The sequence below is a fragment of the Tachypleus tridentatus genome, chromosome 7 (assembly GCF_004210375.1).
Source record: "Tachypleus tridentatus isolate NWPU-2018 chromosome 7, ASM421037v1, whole genome shotgun sequence".
NCBI lineage: Eukaryota > Metazoa > Arthropoda > Merostomata > Xiphosura > Limulidae > Tachypleus > Tachypleus tridentatus.
Window position 1 is genome coordinate 9,366,901 of NC_134831.1, and position 12,102 is coordinate 9,379,002.

Below are 12,102 nucleotides of genomic sequence, written 5' to 3' on the forward strand. Positions count from 1 at the left end.
ACTTTGTTTTTGTGGTGTTTTCAATGTTCACGTTATTTTGTTGGTGTTTTTAGAAGTCACTTAGTTTTTTTGGTGTTTTTAGAGGTCACTTGGTTTTGTTGGTGTTTTTAGTGTTTACAACTTTCTGGTTGTGTTTCAAATGTTCGATTTGTTTTCTTGGTGTTTTTCGACAGTTACTTAGTTTTTATTTTGTATTTTGGTGTTTCTAGTGTTTACTTCGTTCTGGTAGTATTGTATTTATAGTGTGTTTTGTGGTGTTTATAGTACTCACGTCATTGTGATGGTGTTTTCAGTGAAGAACTATTGAATGCTAAGTACATTAATCAGAGTGTATTGTATCTATATGGTGCTTCTACTTTATTGTTTTTTAAATTGTTTCGTTAACTCTATGATTTTCCTCATTTAAATACTCATTATATGATTCTTACTGATCAGCAAGTTTATAAAAACAAAACCTTGAAAGAGTTCAACTCCACAAAGTAAGAATACACCATTTATGAAGAACTAACTTTAGCATATTTTATTTGTTTCATTCTTAACTACTGTATATGTTTGTTTGTTTTCCAAGTATAAATGTGAAAAACTTTACAAGATAGATTTATGTTACACACATAGCTTTTGTGAGTAAATAACACTGGATATTCAAAACAGCTCTACTAAACCTTTGTATTTATCATACAGAGCTTTTAAATCTTAGCTTCTTCTTTGATTATAGGACCACCAGATGTTACACACATAAGTGCGAACTGGGGTCATCCTTTGACAGTGGAATTCCACCCAAAGAATTATTCAGAGGAAGTTGTTCTTCGAATGGACAGAAAACCATTGTTGTCTCCTGTAGAAACGATTCGAGTATACACCTTACGATAACTTTTCTATAAACGGAAATTGAAATGATTGATAACTTAAAAATAGATGTAAAAAAAACAAAGAAAACTCTTAAGTGATAACAGTTTTTAGAACCATCTCATGAGGTCCATTGGCGTGTGAATAAAGTATAATTTATTAATATATTAGATTTATCAAATTACATATATTAAATTTATCTTATTATGTAAATTATTATATTACATTTATTATATTATATAAATTATTATATTACATTTATCATATTATACAAATTATTATATCACATTTATTATTATATTACATTTATTATATAAATTATTATATTACATTTATCATATTATACAAATTATTATATTACATTTATTCTATTATATAAATTATTATATTACATTTATCACATGATATTATCTTTATTTCAGTGGAGAGAAGGTGAAGGTGGAAGTGGAGATAGAACAGCGGGAGAGAACAAACCGTCAACTTTTACTGCTATTGAAAGTCTCAACATAGACCATGAGAAAGTAAAGTGGGCACCAAAGTCTGTAGGGATGCCGTCACTACCAAGAATTGAAGAGGACGACAGTGGAATAAGTGCAGAAACTCCTTTGGTTTATGGTCTACTTGAAGTAGACAACGTAAGATAACTCATTTGATATATGATCTACTTGAAGTTGACAACGTAAGATAGCTCATTTGATATGTGGTCTACTTGAAGTAGATAACGTAAGATAATTCATTTGATATGTGATCTACTTGAAGTAGACAACGTAAGATAACTCATTTGATACATGGCCTACTTAAAATAGACAACGTAAATAACTACTGTATGTGGTCAACTTGAAGTAGACAACGTAAATAACTACTGTATGTGGTCAACTTGAAGTAGACAACGTAAATAACTACTGTATGTGATCAACTTGAAGTAGACAACGTAAATAACTACTGTATGTGGTCAACTTGAAGTAGACAACGTAAATAACTACTGTATGTGGTCAACTTGAAGTAGACAACGTAAATAACTACTGTATGTGGTCAACTTGAAGTCGTCATCTTGGCGATCCCCCGAGATCGAGGATAATGGTCCTCCAAGTTTATATATGGGTCTGGAGATGGCTAATGAAGCCAATCCTTGCTGCACAGGTATTCTGGCAGTAACGTCAAGTTAGTTCAGAGGGAAGGAAAGGTTTCAGTAATAGCTGGCGTTATTTCCTTTTTTCTTGCTTCTCTTGAAAATGTTGTTTTCTTGATGACTCAAAGAATTCTGCTCCCTGATGGATAAAGGATCTCCAGGTGGTTCGATCGTGAGCAAGAGTTTCCCTATTGTTAAAATCAACGTTGCGACTCTTGAGTGTTGTCTTCAGGCCATCCTTGAACCGCCTTTTCTGTCCTCGCTTCATTCGTTTCCCATTTTTCAGTTGACCATACAGGAGTTGTTTCGGGAGTCGGCTGTTATCCATTCGAAGCATATAGCCTGTCCATCGTAGGCGGCTCCTGATGATGGTAGCTTCAATGCTGCAGCTCTTGGCTTCTTCGAGGACGCTTAGGTTGGTTCTGTATTCCTGCTATTTGATCTTCAAGATACTCCAGAAGCACCTTTGGTGGAGTCGTTCCAGCAAAGTTCAGGTGTCGACAATATGTGATCAATGTTTCAGATCCGTACAGGAGAGTGGAAATAGCAACTGTATTGTATGTGATCATCTTGATGACTGTTCTAATGTCTCGGTCCTGAAAAACTCGTGTTCGAAGATGTACAAAGATAGCTCCTATACATTTCAGACGATACTAGATTTCGCAGTCCATGTCTGCAGAGTATGAGAGATGGATTCCCAGATAGCAAAAATTGTTGATGTTTTCCAGGAGCAGGCAATACAGGGTTGACTGTCGCAGGTGCTGGTTGATGGAGAATCTGTGTCTTGGTCAAGTTGATAGAGAGTCCCATTTTGTTGTAATCAAAGTCAAAAGCGTTAAGGATGTCATGAAGCCTCTGTTCACTGAAAGATGACACCTGATTGTTGTCAGCATACTGCACGTCAATCACAGAAGTCATTGATGTTCGGTTCTTGGCCTTAAGTTAGCTATGCCTGAAAAGATTTCTGTTTGTCCGGTATTCGACCTCGATGTGTGGTGATAATCTTGGCTCTATGAGGTACATGATGGCAGAAAAATGGTGAAGAGGTTTGGTGTGATGACACAGCCTTACTTCACTTCAGAGTTGACAGGAAAAGATTCTGTTAGGCCTCTATCAGTTTGAACCATAGCCATAATTCCGTCATGGAGAAGGCGCAAGATGGTGCAGAACTTTGCAGAGCATCCACTGGCAGCAAGTGTCTTCCACAATAACACGCTGTCAAAGGCCTTAATGAGATCGATGAAAGCCATGTAGAGGGGCTTCTGCTGTTCTCAGCATTTCTCCTGGAGTTGACGGGCAACGAAAAGTATATCTGTTGCCCCTCTTGATGATCGGAAACCACTCTGGGTTTCTGACGTGATCTTCTCAACCAGAGGCTTCAGTCGATTGTTAATAATCTTTTCCAATATTTATACCAGCAATGGAGAGAACTGAGATGCCTCCGTAATTTCCATAGTCCGATCTATCCCACTTCTTTTAACAGATAGAGACCACCAGGGCATCTCTCGGGTCTGAAGGAATAGTCTCAGTTTCCCAGATTTTAGGGATTAGCTGGTGGAGCTGTTGTTGGATCAGAGTTCCCCTTCCTTGAATATTCCAGTTGGGATGTTGTCGATTACTACAGCTTTGTTGTTTTTCATCTTCATAATAGTGATTTCACTTCACCTATAGTCTGGATTTTGCTGAGAGGGTCTTCAACAGGTTAGTGTGTGATGTTCTAAAGCACAGAATCTTCGTCAACATTTGGATAGCGATTGAGGATCTCTTCAAAATGCTCCCTCCACCGTCTGTTGATTTGCTCATTAGTCTTAAGGAGAGTGGTCCCATTTCATCTACGCAGTGGAACTCTATTATTGGTTGTTGTTCCATAGATAACTTTGGTGGTAGCAAAAAAAACCCTTATTTTGCTGGTGTCCGTGAGTTACTGGATTTTTCGGGCTTTGTTTTTCTATGATTGGTCTTTCAAGTTTTGAGTTGTCTTCTACAGTTGAGCCCTGCATTTCTGGCTCCTTGTGCGCTTCTCTGCTGAGTTAATATCGTCTTGTAGAGCTCTGAAGTCTTGGCGCTTATCGTCAATAAGTTGTTGAAGTTTCTCATCATTTTCATCATATCAGTCCTGATGATTGTTGAAGAGGTAGCCGATTGTTTGGATGCAAGTTGATGCGTTCTTCATTAATTTCCAAAGATCTTCAGTCTTGTTTGGGTAGTCTTTTGGAAGCCCTTCTTTGAGCCGTAATTGAAGTTCTATTTTCTTCTCACTGTTCTTCAGGGCTACAACGTTGAATCTTCTTGTTGTCAGCATCTTTCGGAGTAGTCGTTTTGGTCTGATTTGAATTATCATGGTGGAGCAGATGAGGCAGTGGTTGGTCCAACAGTCATCAGCTCTAATCATGGCTGTGATCTGAAGAGTATCCTTTTGATCTCTGGTCCTGATAATGATTCAGGTGCCAGTGTTTGGAACGAGGATGTTGCTACGATACCTTGTACTTATTCTTTTGTCGGAACAGGCAATTGGTGATAGCAAGATTGTGTTCCGCACATTTGGTCAGAAGGAGAGTTCATTTGGAACTAACATTCTCAACGCTATTCCTTTCGATGGTACCTTTTCAGAGGTTGTATTCGTTTTTTACTCTGGCATTTACATCTCCAAGGAGAATGATTTTGTCCTCTTTTAGTCGTCAGCATCGAGGGTTGGAACATAGGCACTGATGACTGCTACCTTTTGGTTCTTGGCAAGATGAAATCGTAGGGTCATTTGTCGTTAACTGATGCCAACAGGTAGTTCCGTCAACTTGGAAAGAATAGTGTTCTTGATGGCAAAACCTATTTCGTGAATCCGAGGCTCCTCAGGAAAACGCGCTTTCCAGAAGAAAATGTATCCTCCCTTCTTCTCCCTCAGCTGTCTCTCTCCAAATCTTCTGGTCTCACTGAGAGCCTCGATATCGAGATTAAATCTCTCAACTTCGTTAGAGACTTGCGCTGTGCACCGTTCAGGTCGGCTACAGTTGTCCGTGTTCATAAACGTTCATACGTTCCAGGTTCCGAATTTTAGCATTTGTGTGCTTCGACCGCAAAATGGTGATCCCCTCGGACGCGGTTATTCAAGGCAGATGAAATAAAGCAGGCTTTGTTTAGGGTGCATTTTTCAGCACCCTCCCCATGCGAGGTGAGCAGAGTGGATCCTAGAAAGGGCTGCTTAGTCGTGGATGTCGCTGACGAAGAGCTCCTCTGCTTCTGTCCAAGAGCTCAACGACTGAATCAGACATCCACTGCTTGATTGCCGGGTCTTACCTGGAAGCTTCCAAATTCATGATTCTGTCCCCGTCGCTCATAGACAATCGCCGCAAAACTTGAGTTGAAGTAGACAAAGTTAGGTAACTTGTTTTATTTGTGGTCTACGTGAAGTTAAGTAAGATAAGGATGTACTTAATTCATTGAAAGTGTTTCTTTGTTTTCTTCTGCACTTTAAAGTAGACTTATTCGTTCATTTATAACTATTCCTTCAAATTTATTAACCATAACTGTAAATTCTTCAGTACTATGAGATTATCTCTTATTAATTTAGTTATACTTGATTTACAAGAAGAATTTTACCGCATTCTATTCACATCCTGTTCCAAAATTGTCATTGTAGCGGACAGAAAGATACAAATCATGATGTGTTATGAGAAATCTAATAATATTTCCATATACAGCGTGAATATGAATACTAACGTGCTTGAAACAAGGTTAAGGCTGCTCGAAATTCAATATTGTTGGACCTCTTTTATATGTCAAACAGTCAGTTCTGAAGACAGCGACAGAGAAATCCTTTGGGAGTCGGTGTGTGAATCTTTATAAACTTTGGCGAAAATTTCTGTCGTTGTTAATCCAAGAAGCTCACAACTGGTCGAATATTTTATTGCACTGACAAATTATCCTCTAAGAAATCTTATTCGCTTATGAAAACAAAACATTATAAGTCCCTAAAGAGTTTATACCATAAATTGAACTATCAGCACATCCATCAATAAAATGGTAGTTATAAAATATATAAAGTTTAAAAGCAAAGCTATCCGAATTAGTTTTTACTGTACAATAATTATGTGTGTTTTTAACAATGAGGTAAAATATTCTAAATGGATTCGCTCTTTGTTTAGCTTTGTATTCCACACCTGACAAGAGAATTCTCCAATCCATGCAATAACACAATATATTCCCTGCGCTTTGAAATGTGAGTGCGCTATAAGAATGAAATCCGATGATCACTTATGTCTGTCTACCTTCCTTTTTGTCAGTACAACAAAATTACGGACGGCGGTAGGTCACCGCTGGGAGGCGTCTTAATAGCCTTATCATAAATACAGAAATTCAAATACGAAATTTATAAAATCATATTTTTTCACAAACAAGTAAAATTATCATGAGTTTAACAATTCTCTTTCATTTCAACATATCAACATGCATTTATATCTTGAACAAGTCAAAGATGCTATTAGAAGACATAATTCGATGAGCAAGATTTATAAACACTTTTTAACTGTAGTGTGCCTTTTGCCAATATATTTAATAATACATTAAATTGGAGAAACATCATTAAAAATAATGAAATAATGTTATAAATTACAAAGTTCTTACATATGTTAAAGACATTATTGGATATAACTTCGTAGTTAGATTTGAAATGTAGATCCTGCTGTCAGTTATTTAACTTAGCAAAATATCCACATTCACTACAGATATTTCAATGACCGTCCCCACTTCCCTTTGCTCGTTATGACCAAGGAGCTAGGCATTCAACTCGTAACTTGAAAGTTGCGTGTTTAAATCCCAGTCACATCCAACCAGCTCATCCTTTCATCCGTAGTGGCGTTATAATGTAACAATCAATCCACTATTTATTTGTAAAAATAGTAGCCCAAGAGTTGGCGGAGAGTGGTGTTGATTAGCTGCCTTCCCTCTAGCCTTACACTGCTAACTTAGGGATGGCTAGTGGCGATATCTTATTTGAATCTTTGTGCGAAATTTGAAAACAAATAGTTTGCTAGTAATCTCTGACATAACTATGGACATAAACTTCGGTTGGCTTAGCTAATTTTTGTTGATGAATTTCATATTATAAAGATCTTATTATATTAACTTCCTCTAATAAGGTTTTTCATAGCTTATCCTAACAGCATTTAGAAATAAAAAATATTAAAATATAGATCTATTAAAGGTTTGTGTTACAAGTCTTTCTGAATTCTAAAGTCTTTCTAAATTCTAACGTCCTTCTGAAATCTAAAGTCCTTTTGAAATCTAGTTATTCGTTTTAATCTAAATATCTGTTGAATCAATTAGTCTTAAGTTTATTTTAACAGTAGAGAAATAACACTAAGTTTTACATTTGTAATTAGTTTCCTCTTCTTATTGGTCTATATGCAATATTATTTTATATTTTAAATTTTTATATTTAACACACAAAACACTACGTTCATGAATGTTAATCAAAACTCACAGAAGTAATTATTCATAAAACACTAAGTTGATGAATGTTAATCAAAGCACACACGGATAATATTTTACAAAACACTGGGTCGATGAACGTTAATCAATATACAAACAGGTAAGTATATTTTTATTATACTCTTGCATATGTTTTGGTGACAAAGTACATTTTTTGTTTTTATATACATAAATATATATATATATATATACACACACATATACACGTTTTTATAATTAGTTTTACCATCTGTTTTACCATTCCACGACTAGATATCATTACAAAAGTCGAGTCCCTCCGTAGGACAGCGGTAAGGCTTCGGATTTACAATGCTAAAATCAAGGGTTTGATCCCCCTCGGTGGACCCAACAGATGGTCCGATGTCGCTTTGCTATAAGCAAAACCCACACACATGCAACAGTTGAACATGTGGTATGTTATACCTTGTGAATAATAAGTTAATGATAAAGTTTAAAAAGTAACTTGGACAATGATACTTTCTATCAAGTGACAAAAGCACATTGGCAATGCAAGTAACTTGGACAATGATACTTTCTATCAAGTGACAAAAGCACATTGGCAATGCAAGTAACTTGGACAATGATACTTTCTATCAAGTGACAAAAGCACATTGGCAAAGCTCATGAAACAGATATGTTTTTCAAGGTTTCGACTGTGCACCTTTTCTAAGGGTCTACGTTATATGAACACTGAAAAATATTTTATTGCTCACTCTAATTGCCTTTAAAGCGATTTTAGTCGTGATGTTCTATGTCACGCGTTCCCTAGTGAAATAACGGTATGTCTGCGGACAAAGCTAGCATTTTCATAGAACAGCTATTTTGCAAATCTGTCTTCTCTCCCTCTGTATATATCCACATTTTGCATTTTCAATTGAAACATGCATTGTTATTTCCAAATACTAAAATTCTGTGTTGCAGGTGGTAAATTACTTAAGATTATGCTTGTATGTCTCATAGATATGTTTTAAATGAATAAAACAGATCGAATATCTATGTATCAGTTCCTATAGAATACGCCCTTTTAATGTAAATGTTGCCGTTGAATAAGCTATCAAAACAGAAAATAAGTTTTTATATTTTACTTATGTTGTTCTTTCAAAAAGAAAAGATAAATTAGCAGTCCTAGAACAACATTTTGTAGTTCCTTATGATTATAATACTTCAAGCCATGTCCTAGAACAGCACTTCGTAGTTCCTTATGATTATAATACTTTAAGCCATGTCCTAGAACAGCACTTCGTAGTTCCTTATGATTATAATACTTCAAGCCATGTTCTAGAACAGCACTTCGTAGTTCCTTATGATTATAATACTTTATACCATGTCCTAGAACAGCACTTCGTAGTTCCTTATGATTATAATACTTTATACCATGTCCTAGAACAGCACTTCGTAGTTCCTTATGATTATAATACTTTAAGCCATGTCCTAGAACAGCACTTCGTAGTTCCTTATGATTATAATACTTTAAGCCAGGTCCTAGAACAGCACTTCGTAGTTCCTTATGATTATAATACTTTAAGCCATGTCCTAGAACAGCACTTCGTAGTTCCTTATGATTATAATACTTTAAGCCAGGTCCTAGAACAGCACTTCGTAGTTCCTTATGATTATAATACTTCATGTCATGTCCTAGAACAGCACTTCGTAGTTCCTTATGATTATAATACTTTATACCATGTCCTAGAACAGCACTTCGTAGTTCCTTATGATTATAATACTTCAAGCCATGTTCTAGAACAGCACTTCGTAGTTCCTTATGATTATAATACTTCAAGCCATGTTCTAGAACAGCACTTCGTAGTTCCTTATGATTATAATACTTCAAGCCATGTCCTAGAACAGCACTTCGTAGTTCCTTATGATTATAATACTTCAAGCCATGTTCTAGAACAGCACTTCGTAGTTCCTTATGATTATAATACTTTATACCATGTCCTAGAACAGCACTTCGTAGTTCCTTATGATTATAATACTTCAAGCCATGTCCTAGAACAGCACTTCGTAGTTCCTTATGATTATAATACTTTATACCATGTCCTAGAACAGCACTTCGTAGTTCCTTATGATTATAATACTTTAAGCCATGTCCTAGAACAGCACTTCGTAGTTCCTTATGATTATAATACTTTAAGCCAGGTCCTAGAACAGCACTTCGTAGTTCCTTATGATTATAATACTTCATGTCATGTCCTAGAACAGCACATCGTGGTTCCTTGTGATAACAATACTTTATGTCATGTCGTAGAACAGCACCTGGTAGGTTCTTGTGATTATAATACTTTATTTATGCCATGCAAAATGTTATATATACTAGATCTGAAAACTAATGCAATGCTGGGGTGAATAATATACCATGCTGGAAATGCAGTGCTGTGTTTCCTAGTGGTAAAGACACATCAGGGAACGACTAAATCCTGTCTACGATGGAGGGATTCTTTGTTGGAAAAATAGTAGTTGCTTTGGATATTTTTATTGCATCGTCATTGGAAAAGTTTTTCAAACATCGATAACTCGTAGCAAGAGAAATGATTTTAGTTTTTACTAGAAAGAAATGAGAAGTCTTACAGTATAATAGAAAGAATTCTGCAGATATGTTTTTAGAAATATAACGTCACTACCAGAGGCTACATTTCAAACAAAAACGATAAGGTGATTTGATATTTTTTGTTTTGTTTTTTGTTGGAACAGTAAAATAGCGAATATCGGAGATGAGGGCGCTGTCGTAGTTGCGGTTTGTAGTTCTTTAAAGTGTGTGGATTTGAAACGTGACAGCAAAACATCCCAACGGATGGTAATATCTTATATGAAAAGGTTGTCGGAGATGACGGACTGAACGTGTTTCTGACAAAATATTGACGTCATTTTTAGCCAATTCACTTCTGCACAAACACTAAATTTTAATATCTGAGTTTTATTTTACTGGTTATCGTTTAAGAAATTATACATTTAGCATAATCAAGCAACAAACATGTATAGAGTATATTTATTGACCAAGTGTATGTAATCCAAATGTTATCATAACTAGCTAAACGTCGGAGATTAGAGACACGATAGTCTATAAACACACAGGGTTTTTAAGGTAACCACTTATTAGCAAAATGCCTTAAGTTTTTGACCAAACCCTTTTGCCCCCTAGATACATAGCAATATGTATGTTATCTAATAGATGTGATGAAGGGATGACGTAATGGTAATTGTTTAATAGATGTCATGGAGGGGTGACGTAATGGAGGTTATTTAATACATGTGATGAAGGGATGATGTAATGGAGGTTATTTAATAGGTGTGATGGATAACGTAATGGTGGTTGTTTAATAAATGTGATGGGAATAACGTAATGGCGGTTGTTTAATAAATATGGTGGGGGATGACGTAATGGAGGTTATTTAATAGGTATAATGGATGGATGACGTAATGAGGGTTATTTAATAGATGTGATGGAGGTTAGTTAATAGGTGTGATGGAGGGATGACGTAATGGCGGTTATTTAATGGACGCGATGAAGATATGTCGAAATGTTAGCTTTTTAACAGATGCGATACAAGTATGCATGCTTAAGTAATATGATATAGTTCTATAAATATTAACAATCTCTTATTAAACCTGACATCTTAAATAAATCTTTTGTTTTATTGCTACCCTCACCTCAAAAATGGTTTCTTTATTTCAGACTCCACAACAGTCTTCAAAAAATGGTCACGTGTTTTCCACTGCTGTTTAAGGCCAGCCTCGTGTCCAACCCTGTATAGATGCACCGCTAATGGTGTTTCAGCTGGTGCCTTGTGTAGTGTAAATTAGAATGACAAACGTTTGATTGGATAGATATGTTCTGTAACTCTTACGGCATGAGTACAGTTTCTTGATACGACAAACTACACTGATGTCACTTCATATGTGCAACAATGTATGTGTTGTTTTTACCTGGAGTTGGAGTTGTTTTTATGCCAATGTGTCACTAGCCTGAGAACATATTGTAATTCATCATTCTTGTAAATGTTTAAAATAAATTATGCTTATTTCTTTCTTCTATGAAAAAAATTCTTTACAAACTGTAAAATTGAACGAGAACACTGTAGTTACAGAAATCAAAATGTTGTCAGATTGAACAGACATTACACTCCATTTATTTGTTGTTAAACATAGAGCAACACTATAGACTATCTGTGCCGTGCGAATCACGGGTATCAAAATCTGGATTTTAGAGTCATAAGCCTTCAAAATTATCGTTTAGGTTAGCTTAAACAATAAACTATATCAGGTGTATACATATTAATAACACCACTAACACTCTGTTAGAAATAAAAGTGCTAACAACATATTTGAAAACATCTTCACTAATATTATCTTCAACTAAGCTAATGTTTCATAATAATACAAAAGCCAGGAGAAATGGATGACAAAATTTTTACATAAATACTTCTTGCAGCGAGTATTGAAAACTACATTACGAACTTCTATCCGGTTACGTACGGAACAAGTAGATATAACTCAAGGTGTATTTATATTAGACTTATTAACTACAGAACCTCACTATCTAAAATGTTTGTTTTCTACAACCGATCGAGACAAATCTTGGTAAATTTTGATTCACGTTTAAATCGTTGCTGTTGTTATTGGAAAGTAAAATAATTAATTGT

At 35.5% G+C, this 12,102-nt stretch overlaps 1 protein-coding gene across 1 annotated transcript in view; it reads left to right on the forward strand.

Annotated features, from left to right (window-relative positions):
* LOC143255064 (neural cell adhesion molecule 2-like) overlaps positions 1 to 11,468 on the forward strand; it is a 99,373-nt gene extending 87,905 nt beyond the window's left edge. Inside the window, exons 12-14 of the mRNA XM_076510113.1 lie at positions 716 to 852; positions 1,269 to 1,481; positions 11,136 to 11,468. Of these exons, the coding sequence (XP_076366228.1) occupies positions 716 to 852; positions 1,269 to 1,481; positions 11,136 to 11,186 (401 nt within the window). The 3' untranslated portion in view covers positions 11,187 to 11,468. The remainder of the gene's footprint in view (positions 1 to 715; positions 853 to 1,268; positions 1,482 to 11,135) is intronic.
* Positions 11,469 to 12,102: the final 634 nt, after the last annotated feature.